The sequence below is a fragment of the Geotrypetes seraphini genome, chromosome 9 (genome assembly GCF_902459505.1).
Source record: "Geotrypetes seraphini chromosome 9, aGeoSer1.1, whole genome shotgun sequence".
NCBI classification, from domain to species: Eukaryota; Metazoa; Chordata; class Amphibia; order Gymnophiona; family Dermophiidae; genus Geotrypetes; species Geotrypetes seraphini.
The window spans coordinates 70,339,461-70,361,627 of record NC_047092.1 but is presented as its reverse complement, the minus strand read 5'-3'; the positions used below and the strand labels follow the sequence as shown (position 1 = coordinate 70,361,627).

Below are 22,167 nucleotides of genomic sequence, written 5' to 3'. Positions count from 1 at the left end.
ACCTTGTGTGGCATAGTACCCCACAATAGCTCCCAATAGCTCCCAATCAGGCCCTAAGGCTCGCCATTCAGCGGATGGCGGACCTGCCGGGCGGACGGTCTTGGGATCCGTCCATTCATCCAAATTATTTTAGGTAAGGGGGGTGTCGGGGGTGGGGGGGGTCAAAGTCGTGGGGTCGGCGGTTGTGGGTTCAGAGGGGCCTATCTGTGGTTTGGTGGGGGCGGTCGTGGAGGGGTGAATCATGGGCAGGAGGGCCTGGGATTTCTTCTGCCAGTATCTTAATGGGGGTTGGGGCTAGGGGGGTTGGGCTCCCTCCTGCCCGGATCGCCTCAGGGTGAGGGTGGGGTCGCAGGGGCAAGAGGGCCTGGGATCCCTCCTGCCGGATCGCTTGGGGGCGGGGGGTGAATTTTGGCAGGAGAGATTGGCTATCTCTCTTGCCATGATAATGAGCCGGGAACCACAGCACTTCAGGGTGAGGATCATGGCAGGGGAGATGCCTCATCTCTCCTGCCATGATCCTCACCCTGAAGTGCCGCAGTTGGCGGCATTTTGGGGGATCGTTATCGCGGCAGGGGAGATGAGGCATCTCTTGCGCCGCGATCGTTAAGGTGGGGGGTGGGCAGGTTGCCGGGGCCGCTGAGCTGATCACGGCAGCCGCAATCAGCTCAGCGGCCCCTTTTCGGCACTTATAACTGTTTTGACTTGGTCTAAGTCAAAACGTATAAGTGCTGACTAGCCAACCTGTCAGAAATTTTGGTTATCAAGGAAAAAGGGGGTTATAATGGATAATTTATACAACATCTGATTTAATAAATTCATTTACTACACATCAAAGTCTGACTATTTTTTTGTAAATACTTAATTGTCACTAAAACCATTTTTTTGTCATATACAAAACAACCATTCTATCAGTAGATTAACCTATTGTATAAATTAAGAGGTTGAAGTATCATAAAGGATACATGGTTCATATTAATGAGGACGAGTAACCAATGGTACAGCAGCAATATTGTCTCCCGATGAAGGCTAGCCAATAGCTGAAACGCTCTAGAACAGTCTGAGCGTTGGGTAGTTCATAAACCCACCAACATTGGTCCTGGCTAGGAAGCCACTAAGATAAGTGTTGCTGTTCTTCTCTAATACAAAAAATATAAAAATACATTTGATGGAGTGAATGATAGGACATTATAAAGTAAATTAAGTTAACAACATATATTTATTTATTAATTTAAATAAAAGATAGGGATAGGTCATGCACCCTTAGTTTTTTAGTTTTTAATTTCAATTAAATATCAAAATTTAAAAAAATTTTAAGGTAGGAAGGAGGTCTGAAGTAAATGATTATATTACATGCATTCAGGATGAAGACTTGAAATAACATCTAAGTTATAAGAGGTCTCTTTACTGAGAACCATGCATCCTTTATGATACTTCAACCTCTTAATTTATACAATTGGTTAATCTACTGATAGAATGGTTGTTTTGTATATGACAAAAAAATGGTTTTAGTGACAATTAAGTATTTACAAAAAAGTAGTCAATCTTTGATGTGTAGTAAATAAATTTATTAAATCAGATGTATAAATTATCCGTTATAACCCCCTTTTTTCTTGATGATTATTGTTGTGGGCTAGATAACTTGAATAAAGATCCGATTGTTTGATAGAAGTTTTGGTTGTACCTGCTGTATGACTAAGTGTAGATCGGTCTACCTCCTGCCCTTTCCCCTCCTCTAAAAACGCCTTTTTTTGCCCTATGCGTTTAGAGGCAGGGGAAAGGCCTAAGTTGGTTTTAGATATGTCTAAAACCAGCTTTGATTATCAGTACTTGGACAATCTGGCTTTTTTATCGTCCTTAGTTCACTTTTTAGATGTTGTTTTTTTTTTTTTATTATGAGCCCCTTAAGTTCTGGAGAGTACCATAGTAAAGGAAAGTTTACTGCAAAATTAGTAAATTCATTTATTGAGTCCAGCAGTAGAGAAACAAAAGGTCTCAAGAGGCATCACAATCTAAAAGAAACTGAAGAGATAAAAACTGTGTAAAGGCTAAATTGCTAGGTTTGGGAGGAGAAGTCAAGCTAAGCAGCCATTTTCTTCCACCCATCACTCAGAAGGCTCCTCTACTTCAATCGGGCAAATCATACTAGGTGGGAGGAAAGGGCCTAGGGTTTCCAAGTGATGTCAGAACCTGGCTTGCATCTGATTGGAACTGAACTTCCGGTCCCAGCTCAGTTGTTTTTGTGACTGGAAGTTCGGGTCATATTAGGTGCTAGCCAGATTTGACATCACCTGTACAGGGAAAGAAGCAGAGGTATGCACCTAGAAAATACTTTATTAAAAAAAAAATAGTTAGAGCAAAAAATTAATACTCAAAAAAGTGAAATTAAGAATATAAAAGTTGATCTACAGGATTTGAAAAACTTAATATTAAATTCTTCCCAAGAAATGAAAGTATCTAAACAGATTACAGAAACACTGGTGAGTGACAATACTAACTTAAGAAGAAATTGGAGAATTTAGAAAATTTCTCTCGTAGCAATAACCTTAGACTAATTAACTTTCCAAGAGTTGCTGCAGTAACCCCGAGAGATATGTTGAAACGCTACATGATGGATGTGTTGGAAATTAATGAAGAACTATTGCCGCCATTCACCCATTAAAAGGGAAGAAAAGTCAAAGGATGAAGATCAACAATTGCTTAATGTTTCTACATTGTTGGAACTTTCAGATAGAGAACTAGCAAAGCCGGCAACACTTCTTCTTACAGTTGCCTTAGCACCGGATAAAAACCGGCTATTAAGACTTTTCTTTAAAAATAATCAAAAAAATTTTCTAGGGTATAAAATACAAATGTATCCAGTCCTGTCACGAGACACACAAAAACGTCGACGCAAATTTCTCTTGTTAAAGCCAGGTGTTATAGCTCTTGGGGCGACTTATTTTCTTCATCACCCATGTAAATGTGTGATAGTGTATCAAAACCAAAAATATGTTTTCTTTGATCCTAGCCAGCTGACAACCTTCTTGTCAGCAGCATGACTGAAATAGGGGGAGGAATATGAAGCACTCTTAAAATTGATTGTTTGACTTCCTGTCTCAGCCAATATAATTCTTACCTTTTTATTTTTATTTCTTTGTTATTTTCGCTGTTTCTATATTTTGGACCCATTTTGAGGACTTGAGTTAAAGTTATGATAATTTGGGTTATTAGATTATAATCTGATTTGTAAATTTGTTTCCTGGATACTTGATATATTATTTAAAAATGATAAACAAATTAAAAAAAAATACTTTTAAAACTTGTACTTTGCTACTAAGTAAAAGTTACTGCTTATTTGTTACTAGTAACATTAGAATTCGCAATCAGTCATCTTCAACGTTACCTATGACATTCCAATAAAACACATACAACCTCTTCTCGTGGCATAAATAACTGGCCGCAGCTTTATTTAATAACTTAAACAATGCTCACAACTCATTACTTAAATTTATTAACATTCACAATTCCCAATGCGGCAATCCCCCAAGCCCCATTTCCCCATGAGCTATTCGGTAACTAACGTAGCTCCTCCATCTTATTAACCCCCCTTCAACTTCAGCCATAAGATGACCTACGGTCAGGTCATTCCCCCCTCCCCCCACCCATCTCATGGCGGTGCTGCCCATGAGTGCTCCCCATTGATTCCCCACCTCATGGCGGTGTCACCCATGAGTTTTCCATTTCAACATATATTAATTCAATCCCCTAGCCGCATTTCATAATATTTTTTTCCCCATTCGGCCCCAACTCCCACAGTCAAGCTGCGACCACCCTCTCACCCAACCCATATACCCAGAACTTCACAAAGATTCTCCCCAAACCCCGTCTCCAACAATCCCCCATTATCCTCCAATACGGGTGGGCGGGTGGGAAACTGCTTTCCCACCACCACCAAATCAACCTCCCGCCTCCCTCCAATTCCCAAAATGACTATCCTGCCCAAACTCCTCACACACTCTTCTCCAATCATCCTTCCTCCTCTTTCAACCAATCATACTTCTTTCTTCCCTAAGTACCCTCACAACTCCTAATAAACACCCAATCCCCTTTCCCCTTTTTTTTAACCTCTAAATCTTACTCCATCCAATCTCCTCCCCCATCCCCCTTCCCCTTTCCTCACCTAATTCCTAAAGTCTTCCGATGACTAGCTCATCAAATGTTATTGTCCCACCAGTCTAAACTAGTGGGACCCTTTTAACAGTAAAAAAATATGGCAAAAAAAAAAATTAACTCGTTACAAGTAAAATTACTGCAAATTGTACTTAAGTACTACCATGTTTCCCCGAAAATAAGACAGGGTCTTATAAATAATTTGTGCTCTAAAAACGCACTAGGGCTTATTTTCAGACAATGTCTAATTTTTTTTCATATACAACAGTGATCTTGCCCTTCCTCTCCTCCACTCCAATTCTTCCTCTTTCTTTTCTCTCTCCCCATGTGCAACATCCTTCCTTGCCTCTCACCCATCCACTTGTGCAGTAGCTCAGAGGCTTCCAAAAACAGCAACAGTGCTCTGAATGGGCTACTTTGCAGCCTTCTCCACCGGGGCCAGGCCTTCCCTCTGCAGCATCTTTATATCCCTCTCATCCCTCTGTGCAGAGGAACCCCAATGACCCTCCCACCATGAGCCTGACATACCTCTACCCCGAAGCCTACAAAACAACAGCGGCGGCAATGCTCTCAATGGGCTGCTTCGTGGCCTTCCCCGCCAGGGCCTTCCCCTTACTGTGTCAGTGTCAGGGAAGGCCGTGAAGCAGCCTGTTGAGAGCGCTGCCGCCGCTGTTGCTTTGGAGGCTTCGGGGTGGAGGTATGTCAGGCTCACGGTGGGAGGGTCGGTGAGTTTCTTTTGCACAGAGGGATAGAAAGACGCTGCTGGTTAGTCTACATCTCAATATAGCCTTATATCTGCTTCCCTTTTCTATTCTGTTGCTCAGAAGTATTCTAGTGAGCTTCTTTATTTTTAGGTGTGCCCTCTTCATTTGTTCATCAGAGGTGATAGCCCAAATCTACTGTTTTCCATCTACCATTTTCACCTCTATTTCAAATTTCTAGCTATATCCCTGGGACACGGGAGTCAAATTACAGTTCTGATGAGAAATGTACATGCATTTCCTCCATGCATATATCACATGCTTTTTTATTAGGAATATCCCCCAAAAACAGACTGGTTTGCGATTTTTCTAGGATTGCAGTTTTATACCTCTGCATTAGGAGGGACAGGGGTACAACATCCAGATCTTGCTATTCTACGTGAGGTCTTGCCAACAACCTGTTCAGCAGTGTATGTTTAAATGTTATTTTTTTCTCCTTATGTCTCTTCCTATGCAACTAAGCATTACTCTAGCTGCTTTGCTTTTGCTACCTAGATCATTGGCTATAATTTTCCCAATGTATCTTTTCTGTTCAATGCACCTTTAGTATCTTATTTGCTATCATGCACTATTGTTGTGGATTTTCATATTCTAAATGCATAATTGCATCCTTGAATTGAAAGTTAGTTTCAGCCACTTGACTGTTCTTCATGGGTTGGTTCTTTTCAGTAGCAGATGAGCTGTCACTTCACATTAGTTTGATATTATTCAACAGTTCTTTGTTCTTCATTTAGATCAGACTCTGGTACAGTAGTTGTAACAAGATTAATTATAAATCATTGACACTTCTATATGTGAAGCTGAAAATATCTATGTTTGTTTTATCTAGCTACTAATATGTTTTTTGTTTTGTTTTTTTTACTACTTAGAGACTTGAGTCACAACAGAATATCTTCAGTCAAAGCAAGTTATTTCAGTCATCTGCATAATCTTCAAGAAATGTAAGTGAATTTTTTTTAAATTCAACCATCTATCTAATTTTTTTTTCTTTTAGATTTTGGTATTATATTGAAATGAGGGGAGAGTTGTGCTATCTTTACAATTGATCTTTATCCTGCTCAACCAGTCCAAAACTATGGATTATGTCTTGGGTTACCAGATTTCCTCTTAAAAAAAAGAGGACACCTGGCCCCCAGCCCCACCCCCATACAAACCTCATGTCTCCTTTCCCGAGCTCGGGGCTGCATCTGGAGGAACTCTGTGCATGCGCAGACATCGGCGTGATGATGTCACGCACATGCACGCATGCATATGACATCATCATGTTGACATCCGTGCACGCACAGAGACCCTCTAGATGCAGCCCAGAGCTCAGAGCCTTCCAAAACCTGAACAAACTGGGGTTTTGGAAGTACCTCTTGGCATCTGGACAGTCCTCTAAAAAGAGGATATGCCTAGGTTTTCCTGGACATTTGGTAACCCTAGTTATATCCCCATAGTAATAGACGGAAGCAGAGAAATTGAAGATTCCAATGAGACCTTTGATATAAGGCATGGTGCACCCAGGAATCTTGCATTATTTCTCTGCCTCCAGCAGATGGTGTACCTAATGGTGCATTGTCGAGGTATCCTGCTTTTTTACCTGATGGTGACTCATCAGAATTCGAGGTGTCTTTGGTCCTTCAGTTGGTGGGAAAGCCTGGGTCCAAAGGGCTGGATGCCCTTGCATATCTTTTCCTCATGGCTTCTAGCAGCTCAGGTGATTTGCAGGATTGCAGTGTATACATTTCTCATCATTTTAATATATCAGATTGACTTCGCCACCCTTGATATGCAGATCTGGTCCTCTGTTTCCTTTGCTGAGAGGAGCAGGAATTCTTCACCAAAGCCCAGGTCAAATGGAAGACCTGGATCCCTTCTGGCCTTTGTTTTCTCCCTGTTCTTGGTACCCTGTTGAAGGTATAGAAATCTTCCATATCACTGGCTTATGACAGAGTTTAGATGGTGTTTGAAACCTGATGCTGTGACCAGGGAGCATCCCCCTGGAGGGCTGATATTCCAATCATCTTGTCTTTAGTACAGAGCAGTCTAGATCAGAATTTGCTGCTTAATTCAGACAGACAACAATCAGTTCTGTTCAGGAACAGTACATCATTACTTTGGGCACTGAACTGTGGGGTGCTACAGGGGTGCATACTGTCTCCCATCTTATTTAATATCTACCTTAAGCCTCTGACTGAGCTGCTTTGGTCAATGGACAAAAAATTCTATATCTGTTTTGATTGATGTGCAATTACTCATACCCATTGAACAAGATCTACCCACAGCTTTGAGTAAACTGACTGCTTGTCTAATCACAAGTCAGGAATGGACATACAACAACAAACTCTGCCTGAACTCAAGCAAAGCATACATTCTTTGGCCTCCTAACACAAGTAGACAAATTCTTGACTCAAAATATATTTTGGAAAGTATGAACTCCTCCTAATACTCCAGGAATCTCAGGATACTGCTAGACTCATCACTCACTCTGATCCCACAAATTCAAACAATCTTTAAAAATTGTCTCTATCTATGGCAGCTGCAGAATCTCTCTCCATATATTGAAAAGACAAGTCTACTACAGAGGTCCATGCCATGATAGCATCACAATTAGACTACTGTAATACTCTGAACACTAGTCTAACCAAAAAGAGTTTGTATCAGCTGCAACTAATTCAGAATGCTGCAGCATGACTGATACAAGGTCGCAAGTGGCGTACCACATTACACCCTTCTTGCAAAAAACTACACTGGCTAACAGTACCTTAGAGGCAAAATTAATACTGTTTGATTTTCAAGGTCCTCAGACAAAATGGACCAGAATACTTGAAGAATAAGCTATCCCTTTACACACCTTTGAGACCTCTGAGGTCTTCTCAAGGAGCATCACTATTTGTACCCTCATCAAAAGAAATTATACAATGTGATACCCACTAGTGAACATTCTCAGGTGTATCCCCCATGCTCTGGAATTTACTTCCAGAGGGACTACATCTGACTCTAGACTACCTCTACTTCATGAAGCAGGTAAAAGCCTGGCTCTTCACTCTAGCCTTTAATACATAGGGTGATTGACTATACACTCATTCTGCCCTAGGACTAGCTTGCTACACACACTAAATCAGTTCCATATATATTCTTTAACTGTATAAAACAGAGGCCTAGAAAACCCTGGCCTACATTTCCAGCACCTACTGTATCTTTCGCAGAGGCGCGATTCTCTATAGGGTGCTGCCATGAGACTGACATATGATCGGTGGCCACATTTTAGGCAGCTGCTGATATTGGTGCCCTATAGAGAATCCAGGCCTAAGCACAAATTCTATATTGGCAATTATGCTTGGAATGGCTATTATAAATACTAGTGTAAGTCTACGGTGATGTGCCTAACTTTAAGTTTGAAGGGGAATTTTCAATAGTGCATCTAAGTTTCCCACAAGACGTCCAAAAGTTGGGTTGGGGAAACATCCATTTTTGAAACTGCTAGACTTCCAAATGTTTTTTTTTTTGGAAAATGACATATTGGATGTTTTGGTCCAAAGGACATCCAACCTTTTTGGTCATTTTCAAATACAAAAATGTCCATGTTCAGAACATCCAAATCAAGCCCATTAGGACGTGGGATATACCAGCATTTTAATGGACTGGCCACCGCAGACATCCCAACAGGGCAGCGAGGCACCTTAGAGGGAACTGCTGTGAACTTAACATAAAGGGTGCCAGGTACATATTTCACCAGAACCTCCTTTTAGTGTATGGTGAGCCCTCCAAAACTCCCCTAAACCTAGAGTATCTACTTGTCTACCACCCCAATAACCCTTATGGCTGCAGATATCACCTATATGACAGTACAATAGGTTTGGGACTTGCTCTTCTTCTCTCTATTTCATTAGCCTACCCACAAGGATACTTAAGACACCTGTGCATAGGTCTACTAGACTTTACTATACCAGGTGCTTCTGTTCTGGACACAGGTATGTACTTTTGTATTATGATCTATGTGAGATGTTAGGGAGTCAGTGAGCTCTGGAGAAGTATGTGGGGGGTCTTTATCTCTGCAGTGGATATTTGGTCACTTTGGATACCTTTTTAACACTTATACCCTTTTAAAACAGGTCTAACTCAAAACATGCAAGTTCTGTTCAGGACACCTGTCAAAACATTTGATTATCATTGCAGGGCGTCTAAGTCTAAGCCTGCCCAGATCCCGCCCAAACGCCACCCTTATCACTCCTCCCAACATGCCCCTTTGAGCTCTGGATGCACAATAGTTTAGAAGTCCTACTGGACATCAATAATGTTGGTTTCAAAACTTGGCACTTGTACATCCTGTCGATTAGGATGTCCAAGTGCTAACTTAGGCGGATTTTTGGACGTCTGGCTGTTTTGATTATGAGCCCCATAAGCACTTAATGGTGTAAATCTGTGATCTATAACCTTTTCCATGTAAAGGACTACAATGTGAATATGAGAAAGCTCTGAGAGTCACCAAGATATTTCAAGCTTACATATACAGTGGTGCCTCGCATAACGAACGCCTCGCACAGCGAACGCTGCGCACAACGAACTTCTTGTCTTGATTCGTACAACGGACTTCGTTTCACACAACGAAGTCGCCCGAGCTGCATCCTTCCGCGCAGGCACTGCGCTTAACTGCCCTCTCTCACTTGTTTCCCCCGATTATCCAGCATCTAGCCCTCCCCCCCAAACACTTCCTGTTTCCAGCGAGGCGGCCCGCGTCAGAGGGGACGGGGTATCGAAGCGCGAGCGAGCTGCGGAAGTGGTGTTGGTGGTGGACGGCCTTAGGTATGAGTTAGGATGGTGGGGTGGGGAGGGGAGGCCTGAGAGCGAGCATGCGCGCACAGGGAGGAGACGGGGAGAGACGTGCTGGATTGGCAACGGTTGCTCTCTGTCGCCTCCCGGCTCCAGCGGCGTGACAGTTTTCAAACAGGCGCGTGGTTCTTTCTAAGCAGAACCACCAGCTTTAACGGCGCTGACTCCCGACTACAGCCTCCAACAGATGACTGCTTCCCATTGCATCCGGCCGCTGGCAGGTCTCGCGCGCAGCAGCCAATGGGTGCCAGCCACGAGTCGGCCAGCACCAGAGGGGGGAATCAGGAGAGACGAGCATCAGAGGGTGGAGGAGAGGCAAGGTAGAAGAAGAAAATCAGAGAGGAGGAGAGAAGCAGAGAGAGAGAGATTGGACAAAGAGGAGGGGATGGTGAAGGAGGAAGAGAACAGAAAAGGAAAGCATAGGAGGAGCATTAGAGAGGGAGAGGAGAAGACAGTTTGCCAGCCTGAGAAACTCCCTAACCCCTTATGCTGCTGCACAGGGAAATGGGGAAAAATGACAGACAGACAGCGGGAGGGAGGGAGACAGAAAGAAAGAAAGAAAGACACAGGGGCAGTGAGAGGGACAAAGACAGACAGAGAAAAGGGGCCAGAGAGAGAGTCAGCGGGAGAAGGAAAGGGGGCTGCTTTGGGGGGGCGGAGCTACTCTCGCCACTTCCCCGATGCTAGAAAAAAAAAAAAATGAACAGTTAAGTCACAGTTTTTGCAGCTGAGACTCTGCCCTCTCTCACTGTAAAATTAGACTCTACTTAGTCTGTCTTTAAATTTAAAAAATGTGTGTTGTTTTAAAAAACAATTATGTTTTTAGATGTATCTAAATAAAAATAATAACAAAAAATTTATCTTTTTTAATGTCATCTTAGCATATTTTATGCTACAGAACGAATTATTTTTTTTTACATGTATTGTTATGGGAAAACGCGTTTCACATAACGAACTTTTCGCATAACAAACTTGCTCCTGGAACCAATTAAGTTCGTTGTGTGAGGCACCACTGTACTACTAATTTTGTAAACCGCCTTCACCTGCTTATTCAGACTGGGTATGCAACATTAAAAATTAATACTAATTTTGATTTTACAACACTTCAAGGATTCATTTTAAAACCTCAGTTTATTTTGGATTGCCAACAGTAGCAAATTCCATAAATGATAAAAGCTATGGTACATCCTGTAGATCTGGACATGTTAACAGGATGATAAGGAAGGTAACATTTGTTCTTACCTGTTAATTGTCTTTCCTTCAGTCCTGCTAGACACCAGTATCTATCCCGGAAACTTGGTCAATCACAGGGTCCTAGGTCTGCCACCTGCTGTGTAGAGGAAGCTCTAAGGATCCTGTTATCAGGATCAAGTTGTGGTTTTCTTGTTTTTTTCCTATTGTTTGGTTTGGTTTTTCTTTGAATGGCTTTGGCATTAGTTTACTGGAAGATTCCTGGCTGCTTGCCATCGAATCCTCAAGTTCTCTGACTTCAGCTGCTGATATGGGGACATAATTCATAGGTCTGGTCTGGTCTAGCATGACTCAAGGAAAGGTAATTAACAAATAAGAACAAATTTCACCTTAAGCAACTTAAATGCAGATTCCTTAAGAAGGAATGATATATTTTTATTTATTTAATGAAACCAGATTTGAGACAGAAATTTCTAGTCATGAATAGTGCTTTACAAATTGTCCTTTATATTCAGAAACCTTTAAACCCTAGTTACTTTTTTAGGTGGGCCCTGAGCTGAGACCAGACATTTGCTGGCAGGCCAGAGCAAGTATTCATCTCAATAATGTCAGACCACACAGATAGTTGTAGTAAACAAAACTTCAACTTTATTCCATCTCTCTAGAACCCGAGAGAGGCTCTTCTTAAACAGCAGGTTACAGAACAAAAACAACAAACTATTTATATATTCCAGTGTATTAAAAGATGGTATGTTGTTTTAATATCTCCTACTTGTGAGATCTCCCGTGCTGGTAGGAATCTGATCTATTGGCGGAGATAGCCCAAAAGAAGGCAGGAGCTTAAGAACCATATGATGAAGTCGCTCATATATTAATGTGAATCCGCCATTCAGAGAGAACCAAGTCCTGCCTGGGGTCTCGTGCACTGCACGTTTCTAGAAGTTACTGGAAACTCAAGAGCAGGGCCTCCAACTGCCTTCCTGCACAGTGTTTACTGTTCAGTATCAATGCATATCATGTTTCATGAGCCTGTACTAACAGGCAGCAACTCCAATCCAGAGCTACTGGTATCCAGTTCACATTGTTCTAACCACCTTTAACACATAGGCAGCCCTAAAAAAGAAACTGCTAATGTTCTTTGCCTAGGCTGGGGAGATTCATGCACCAAATCTCACATCTGCTGGTGCATGAATTTATCCCCAGGCTACATTTATATTCAGAAACATTTAAGCCCTAGTTATACCACTTTCCCATTTTCAAAAAAAAGTTAGTTTGCATATTAATGCCTTATAAGTTTTAAACATCTCTATCATATCTCCCTATCCCCCTCCTTTCCTCTAAGACAGTGGTTCTTAAACTTGTCCTGGGAGACCCACAGCCAGTTGGGTTTTTAAGATATCCCTAATGAATATGCATGAGTGAGATTTGCCTATAAAGTACAGTAGGTAGTAGGCATGCAAATTTTTCTCATGCATATTCATTAGGGATATCTTGAAAACCTGACTGGCTGGGGGTCCCCCAGGACAGGTTTATCAGCCACTGCTCTAGGGTACACAAATTGAACTCAGTTCTATAAATGGTGCCAATAGAATTTCATGCTAATTGCTATTCTGTAAACGGTTCATAGTCAAATGCGCGCAAGACAAAAGCGCATGGACAAACGGTCACGGACAAGTGAGCACCAAGACAAGTGAGCGCAAGACATTTGAGTGGTGAACGTGCGCGTGACCTCCGCCATGCGCCATTTTGAGGCGCGCTGAATTGTCATTGCGTTGAGTTGTTCCTGCGCCCAATTGTCTTGCGCGCTGTTATCCTTGCGCCCAATTGTCTTGCGCGCTGTTATCCTTGCACTAAATTATCTTGCGCGCTGTTATCATTGCGCTCAATTGTCTTGCGCTCACTTGGCACTTTTGTCTGCGCGCCTTTGTCTTGCTCGCATTTGATCTGCCATCTAAATGCATGCAAGACAAAAGCACGCGGACGAGTAAGCTCAAGACAACTGAGCGCCAAGACAAGAGAGCGCCAAGACAAGTGAGTGCAAGATATTTGAGTGGTGAACGTTCGTGTGACCTCCGCCATGCACCATTTTGAGGCGCGCTGACTTGTCGTTGAGTTGTCCCTGCGCCCAATTGTCTTGCGCGCTGTTATCCTTGTGCTCAATTGTCTTGCGCTTTTGTCTGCGCGCTTTTGTCTTGCGTGCATTTGACCTGCCACCCTATAAACAGCATTCAGAGTTGGGATCCATGCCAACTTTTAGGCACAAGGATTTCCACCAAGTAAAACTGGGTGCAAATTCTTATGCCTAAACTGCGCTTAGATCTTCCTTATTCTGTAAAACAGCATGTAAATTCCATGAATGCCCCCAGTCTACCCCCTCCCATGTCCGTGCCTCCTTTGTGGATTTGCACATAAAGGGCTCCTTTTACGGAGGTTCGCTAGCATTTTTAATGCATGCACCAGATTAGCGCGCTTGCTCAAGAGGAGGCGGTAGCGGCTAGTGCGCGTGGCATTTTAGCGTGCGCTATTCCGCGCATTAAGACCCTAATGCGCCTTCGTAAAAGGAGCCCAAAATTTATGTGCAGATCCAAGAACTTAAGAATATTCACATACATTTTAATTAATGTCAATTAGCGTCCACTTATTGGCACTGATTGGCTTGTTATTCAATTAATTTCCCCCCCCCCTTTTTTTTTACTAAACTGTGATAGAGGTTTGTACCGCGACCCAGAACGTTAAATGCTCCGACGCTCATAGAATTCCTATGAGCTTCGGAGCAGTGTCAGAGTATTCATTACCCCGGGCGTGGTAGAAACCTTTATCGTGACTTACGAGTAGTAAAAGAGGGTCTAAAGTTCTTGTAAAGTTATTAGTGCCATATGTGGAATTAGGCCAAAAATATGGTACCCATCTTCACATTCCAGGTCCTCCCCCCAAAAATTGCTAAATAAATGCAAAAAAAAAAAAAAGATTGAATGATTTGGAGCCACAGTTGCTTATTTGGGGGTCACATGAAATACTCCGAAGCCCAGAAGAATTGAATAGGCTTCGGTACATTAATGCCCCCTTTTATCAAGCTGCATTAGGGGTTTTTTTTATCACCGGCCACTGCAGTAAAAGCTATGATGCTCATAGGAATTCTATGCGTGTCGGAGCTTTTACCGCAGCAGCTGGCGATAAAAAACCCTAACGCAGCTTGATAAAAGGGGGCCTAACTGCAGCAGCATTGCTACCGCATCTTTGTAAAAGGGACCCTTTATAATAAAGATTCTCTGGTATATGTTGGCAAAATTTAATTTTACTTACTTTTTTTTCTCTGACAGAAAACTAAACAACAATGAATTAGAAGCCATACCAGATCTGGGACCATTGTCAGAAAATATAACATTCCTCTCCCTGTAAGTAGGGTTTGCTACATGTTGTGTTATGTAGTTGATATTAGCTAAGAAACATTTTTTAACATTTTAATTTTGATTGGAAAATTTTAAAGGGCCTTTTAAATAATTTTTATAGTGTTTTAAAGAATGTGTTTTTTTTTCTCAAGTCTCTATCTTGACCACTAAAGCTGAAAACAATAAGTCTAGCTAAGTAATATTGTCTTAGTCTGTGCATGAGTTGACTTTTCTATGTCATTCAAGCAGCTCCATTAGTATACATGATTGGGGCTCCATTTGTTGAGAGATTTGCAGTCTGGTGGAAGCTGAGTACTTTATTTCCTCCTCTTTGGCATAGCACTTTTCTCGTGTGTGATATTTTTTACTGGAGGCAGAACAGTTTTAATAAACCTTCATGTATTTTTTTTTTTCTCTCTGGCGCCTCTAATCAAAGCCAGGGTTTATATATCATTTGCAGTTAAAGAATTAACTATGTCAAGTGAAGTTGAAACATGCAATTCACAGCTAAAATATTAGGTAGCTAGATTATATTTTCTTATATTAGAGCTCCTTAGCGGCTTTAACGCGCGTGACTTTTTATCACACGCTAACCCCCGCGCTAGCTGAAAAACTACCACCTGCTCAAGAGGAGGCAGAAGTGGCTAGCGCGGCCGGCAGTTTAGCGCACGCTATTACATGCGGTAAACCGCTACTGCAGCTTTGTAAAAGGAGCCCTTAGTATTTCTCTTTTTGTGTAAAAATAGCAGATATGTAAAAGGATTGGGAAAATTATTTTTCTCTTCACTGTACTTTGAGATTTTTAAGGTCATCTTTTGTATTTGCAATAGATATCATTACTAGGGTTACCATATTTGGAGCCTCAGAAATCCGGGCTCATGGCCCTGCCTTTTTCTGCCTCAAGTCCCACCCCAATCCACCCCAAGCCCCACCCCCTTAATGTCTCGTCTTCATCCCTGATGAGCTCTGGCTGCATCTGGAGGGCCTCAAGCATGCGCGGATGTGTGTGATGCCATCTGCGCTTGCTCGAAAGCCCTCCAGATGCGGCCGGAGCTCGTCAGAGCTTTGTAAAACCCTGGCAAACTGCTGGGTTTTGGAAAGTCCATCTGGTAACCTAGACAGTCCTCTATAAAGGTTTTCCCAGACATCTAGTAACCCTAGTCAAACCAAACCTGAACTTGAAGACAAAACTGGTCTGAACTTTTTGTTTCTCAAAATGGAATCTGAACAATCAAAAAAGTATCTGTTGAGTCTTAAAAAAATGGTTTAACCTTAATAAAAATAAAATTTGAACTGAGGTCATCTATATGCAAAACCAAAATAATCACATAAAATATCAGGCAACCTTTGTGCAAGCGGACTTTATATAAAGGCCTAATTCACTGGTAGTAAACTGTTGGAGGGAGGATGCAAAGTGGAGCTGACACTATATAATATGCAATGTCTTATCTAGAGGGCAACCCAAACTGGGGTTCTCAATTTGGACTGAAACCAAATCAGCCACTAAAATTTGCCATTTGGTTTTGGCCAAAAATGAAACTGAAACAAAAAATTCCACTACCCCACCTGTGCAGAGAGTGAGCCTCCCAGTCCAGCAGCCAGCTGCTGCTGCCACTGCCACCCCCCAAGCAGAGGGTAGAACCTCCTGCACTGAATGACCACTTTCCCAGACCACAACCTCTTTACTCTCCCACCATTCAAAAGCCCTCCCTGGGCCTACCTTTAAATGCACTAGTGGTCTAGTATCCTCTTCTGGGCAAGAGTGTTTCTCGGTCACTTTTGTCCCCACTGCTGGTTCTTCATGTAAAATGGCTAACCAGTCCTAAGACTAGTGCTTAGAACTAGATAAGCCTGAGCTAAGGTACAGACTTTAGATTGTAAGTCTTTTGGGGACAAGAAAATACCTATTATAAATTGAATGTAACCCACTGAGATAATTCCAATCCAGTAACTCGCACTGCTTGGAAAAACTATATGCTGCCATCTTTATCAGTCCTTCACTGCCATAATATGTTCCCATAATTGCCCCTTTCTGCTCTACAGCCTCCCATTGAGGTCCAACCACAATCCTCCTTCTCCTAGCCAGCAAAAGGAGAGAAGCACTTCTTACCTGAATGTGCTTCATCTACTGGGCTCCATCTGAAGTCTGAGAAGCATGGTGCTAGCAGGTCCTGTGAAACTATGGAGCCTTCTGTGGTTCTGGCTTTAGATTGGAGCTGGCAGTAAAGGAGGCAGATGCTGTTAAGACATACTACTTTCCTTCTGCAAGACAAGGGGGCTGGTGGGGGAAGAGAAGAATCATATCACAGGACAGGAAATAAGTGTATGAGAAAAGAGAAGCTTCCTGTTACCTGTTTAGGGGTCATCCATAAAAATTCACTAAAAATGGTGTAGCTTGTGATATGGAAATCAAGGAGCTTGTTAATTGAGTGTGGTTCATCTACTGATGAAGAGCAGGAATAAATAAAGGGCAAGGAGGAAAAAGGATGCACAGGGAAAAGCTTTAAAACACTGAAAAATTTGCCTCTTAATGGTGTTAAAAGATCTGCAGAAGATCAGAAAGAACATTCAATTTATTGACTTGTTGGAAAAGTGCACAATGGATGCAAGAAACCAAGCATGCATACATGCTACTAGTTATTAGAAGAATCTAATCTTGGATTGTCCTACAAGATAGCATTTCACTTACAATGTGTCATGTTGGAGCAGGGGTGAATAAATAGAACTCATGCATATTCAGTGTGGAAATCTTGACAATCCAACTGGGTTGTGGCCCTTGAGGACCATAGTTGCCCTCCTTCCATTGGAGCAGTTGATGGATCTGCAGGTGTTTTATTGAGACTTGGCATTATTAAATCATGTTCTTTACATCGTGACTGAATCAATTCAGGAACTGGCAGCTGCTCTGCAGCCTACCAAAGTGTTAATTAGAACAGCACATTCTAAACAGGTTACCAATGGTGATTTCTGAGAGACACAGTTGAAATATCAACTGGAAATCTTGAAGAGCAATATCAGTTTTTAATAGCTAAATGTTATGTAAATGCGTGCAAACGAAAGGATTGTCTTGACTATGTTATCTTGTTCTGGGTTATCTCTTGCTGTTTGACCTGGATAAAACTAAAGCCAAGTATCATGCCAATATGCAAATGGTTGAGATGTGATAGTGGCGTGAATCTTGAATCATTTGATTCTCATCTGTATATTAAATACATAGGCAAGGGATAATGACTTGGAATCATTCCTTAAGAGAACTTGGAGCTGAAAGAGGAGTTGTTTGACATTCAGCCAAATAATATTGACCCATTTATAGACTCATTTATGGTTTAGCCAGAATTGAATAAAGATGTAAAGTATTTTCTCTAACAAACAGTATTGAGTCAGGCACACATGTGGGTGATGTCATTACATGTTGCTGGAACAGAACAGATTTCTCAGAACCCAATATAAATATGTGGCACTAACCATGCACAGGGATCTCTGTAGCTCCTCAGTTTTGTTTTTGTGTTCAGTTAAATGGATGATGGTAAACCAAGCTTTCCCCAATAACTCTTCTTATTGTTTTTTTGTTGTTGTTTTTTCTGACATTCTGAAACTTCTTAGTTTACAAAGTCAAATTCAGACTCTGGTTACAGTGTGGTAGAAAAATCCTTTCATACATTCAAAGTGAGTGTGAACCATATCCAAAGCAAATGCAAGCATTGTGCTTGCACGTCTCACATCCTCAAGGACTACTTGAATTGCCTTTTCAACCACTATGAAGCTAAGAAAAAGGTTACTTCAGGATCAGAAGGATCAAAAGAGAGTCACTTTTGGACAGAAGTAATTTTGGAGGGGGGGGGGGGGGGGGTTGGTCTCTATGCAGACAGAAAATATGATCAAAGGAAAGGATCTGTCTTCAACTTGAATCCTGTCAGAAAAAGGAGTCTTCTTTTACCCAGCACAGCGAGAAGTAAAACAAAAGAAAGGCAAAACTGATGTCACAATACAACACAAGACTACCTGAAATAGAGATACCACTGCAATATCCTGTTATCAGTTTGGCATATCCCCTGAGGAAAGCAGTGTTCTGCCAAAACCAGGATCCTAGTTGGAACTTCCCATAGGAACTTTCAATAAAATCCCTTGTTTTGCTTCAACTTGAATCCCTCATGAAAAGCGAATGAACTGAGAGAGGAGGGGGTAAGGTTGGAAAGCATCCATGAAAATCATAAATACATCAATGAAATGCCTTGTGAAGCATTAAAGATTACAGTACCAGCAGTGTGGAAGAAGAGGTTGTGCTGAAAGAGGACAACTGGACTCAGGCTACGAGATCATGCAGGATCAATACCATGACTCTACCTACCCTTGAACTGATAACCAGTATGCAGCTCTGTGAAAGTGGAGGAGGTGAGAGCATCTCAAGAAGAGAAAAAGCTTTGAAATCCCCAAAGTTGCTGGATCAGTGACTACTACAAGGTAAAAGTTAGTGGTTGTTGGTGATTGTCTTCTGAGGGAAACAGAAGTGTCTACCTACAGACCAGACACCAGATGTGCTTTCTGCCAGGTGCCAAAATTCAAGTTATTACAGAGAGCTTGACAAAATTCATCACACCACATCACGCTTAATGACTATTATAAAATACAGCTCATTCATATTGATACAAATGATACTACTAGGTACTCCGCCAAATGTAGCAAAAGTGACTTCATGGCTTTGGGAGAGAATGTGAAGCTTATAGGTATGCAGGCGGTGTTCTCATCAGTTCTTCTTGTTGAGGGTAAAGGCCAAGGCAGAGAAGCTTGCATCCTGGAGATCAATATGTGGCTAAACAGATGGTATTGTCAAGAGTGTTTTGACTTCCTGGACCATAGGATGATTTTCTAAGGGCTGCTGAGCAGAGATGGTGTCCATCTATCAAAGAAAGGAAGAAATGTCTTCAGCAGCAGATTGACTATCCTACTGAAGAGGGCTTTAAACTAGAATTAATCAAAAATCCACAGGTATTTATAAGCCCTCAGATCAGTGAAACATGAATACCTCTCCACAAATAGGCAAAAGGGACAGTGTCTGAAAAGCAGTATATACGAATGCCCTTAGTATAGGAAATAAGGTTTTGGATCTAGAGGCTGAGACAGAAGAGGCTGATTTAGATTTAGTGATGGTCACAGAAAAGTTATCCACAGAAACCTATGACTGGGATATAATTATACCTGGCTATAATCTGTTAAAAAAAAAGGATAATAAGAAAGGGAGAAGAAGTGGCATTATACATTAAAGATAATATTAAAGCCACACAATTGCAGGACATAAAAGTGTGGTTTAATATTAAGAAAGGTGTGGAGAGAGGGTTCATTCAAAAGTGAAGATTTTAGACTTCAAAAAAATTGACTTTGTTCAGATGGGAGATTGCATCAAGGAATTTTTGTCTGGTTGGGAACATCTGGAAGAAGTTGAGAAGCAGTGAGCAAAACTGAAAGAAGCTATTATTGTAAGAGCAACAAACCATTTTGTAAGGAAAGTAAAAGTAAGAGGGAAAGAATGCTGCTTTGGGTCTCGAAAGTAGCATCTGAGAAGGTAAGGGAAAAAAGGTTAGCTTTCATAAACTACAAAAGATCGCAGAAAGAGGAAGACAGGCTAAAATATCTGGAAAAGTTAAGAGATGCTGGTAAAGTAGCCAGGAAAGTAAAGATTCAAATGGAAGAAAAAATAGCTGATATGATAAAATAGGGGTGGGGTTAGACTTTTTTTGATGTATTAGTAATTGGAAGAAGTGCAAAAGTGGCATTGTGAAGGGGAGAAATATGTAGAAGCTGATAAAGATAAAGCTGAATTGCTTAACAAATATTTCTGTTCTCTGTTCACAGCTGAAGTGCTGGGAGCAGGATTACAGAAGACAAATGCAGACAGAGTTGATGTAGTAGACCCTGAAGGATTTTCAGAGGACTATGTTCATGAGGAGCTAAAGGTAGTCAAAGTGATGGGGACATATAGTGTACATCTGAGTGTCCTGAAAGAACTTTGTGAAGTTCTGACAGCTCTGTTGGCTGACCTTTTCAGTGCTTCTCTAGAGTAGGGAGAAAGGCAGATGTGGTTCTTCTCCACAAAAGTGTAAGTAAAGAAGAGGGAGGGAACTGCAGGCCATTAAGTCTGACTTTTGTGATAATCAAATTAATGGAAACAACTTTAAAACAGAGAATAGTGAAGTTTCTGAAATCCAGTGGATTACAGGACCCACAGCAACATGGAATTACTAGAGGCAGGTCTTATGAGACAAATCTGATCAATTTCTTTGACTGGGTGACCAGAGAATCAGATAGAGGGAGAGTGCTAGATGCGCTATATTTAGATTTTAGCATAGCCTTTTACAGTGTTCCACATAGGCATCTAATAAATAAACTAAGTGCCCTTGGTATGGGCCCCAAAATGATGGACTGGGCCAGGAACTGGTTGAGTGGAAAGTGACAAAGAGCAGTGCTCAAAAGAGATCACTCTGATGAAAGGGATATTACCAGTGGTGTTCCTCAAGGGTTGTTTTTTTTTTTTTCTTGGACCTGTTCTTTTTAACATTTTAGTAAGCGATATTGCTGAAGGGCTAATTGGTAAGATTTGTCTCTTTGCAGATTATACCAAAATCTTCAATAGAGCAGACACCCCTTATGGTGTGGAAAACATGAGAAAGGAACCTAGTTAAGTTTGAGGAATGATCTGAAATTTGGCAGCTCGTAAGATTTAATGCTAAGAAATGCAAGGTCATGCATTTGGGTTTGAAGCACTTTAGTGCACAAAAGAGGGGCAGGACTCAAGTGGTGTAGTAAGGGGGCGGACTGCCCTGGGCGCCATCTTGGTGGATGCAATGGAATCTCTCCACCTCTCCATCCCCCTGGTGCTTCCTTGCCTCTTCCCTGTCATGTGTGTGCCTTCTCTTCCCACCCCTCGTGCCTCTCTTTGCTGGCATGAGCATCTGCTTGCGCCAGCCTCAACTCTCTCTCTGGAAGTGAAACAAAGAGCTGAGGCTGGCTAGGGCAGCAGGTTGGAGATGCTGTTCATGCCAGCGAAATTAAAGAGGTAAGGGGGGGAGGGGAGGGGCATGTGGAGGGAGTGGGGGGCACCACCGCTGGTGGGACTTTGGTGTGATCGGATGTGATTATCTTAAGGTGGTCAACCAGGTATTAAAGGCAATGGCAAAAGCAAGAAGGATGTCTGGGTGTAAGGTGACCAGCTGTCCGGATTTCCCTAGACATGCCCTCCTTTTCAGGACATGTCCGGCTGTCCGGACAACTTTTCAAAACCCAGCACTTTGTATGGGTTTTGAAAAGCTGTGTCAGGCATGTGCGGCCCTCCTTCTTGCCCGACAAGAGCAGGCAGCGGGGTGGGGGGGGGGGGTAACTAGTAGGCTCTGGGGGCGTGGCTAGGGGGGGTCCGGATTTTCCGAAAGGAACATCTGGCAACCCTACAAGGGTGCATAGAGAGAAGAATGGCCAGTAGGAAAAAGGATGTTATGATGCCCCTGTATGAGACTCTGGTGAGACCTCATATAACATAACATAAATTTTTATTTATATATTGCAAAAGCCTTTCAGTTCTATGTGCTTTACAAAAGAGATGGGCTGACCATTGTCAGTGAGCTACAATAGATAGAATATTGGCATCAACGAGTTAACAATAATTTCACATCGGTATGCTGCTTTGAAGGGATTACAAGAATTTTGAGAACAGATGGGTTTTTAATAGCTTTCTAAAATGCATATATGATGTTGATATTCTAACCATTTGGCCCAGTTTAGGATCCCTGGAAGCGGCGTGGTATGATAAGAGTCTGTTAATGAATCTTTTCTGAGTACAGCCTTTGACTGAAGGGTAGGTTAAAAAATGATCG

General features: G+C 41.9%; 1 protein-coding gene across 2 annotated transcripts in view; it reads left to right on the top strand.

The window, feature by feature from the left end:
- Positions 1-22,167, top strand: part of LRIG3 (leucine rich repeats and immunoglobulin like domains 3) — a 159,631-nt gene that overhangs the window by 31,607 nt on the left and 105,857 nt on the right. For both annotated transcript variants that reach the window (XM_033958694.1, XM_033958693.1), the window contains exons 2-3: positions 5,780-5,851; positions 14,237-14,311. In XM_033958694.1, the coding sequence (XP_033814585.1) occupies positions 5,780-5,851; positions 14,237-14,311 (147 nt within the window). The remainder of the gene's footprint in view (positions 1-5,779; positions 5,852-14,236; positions 14,312-22,167) is intronic.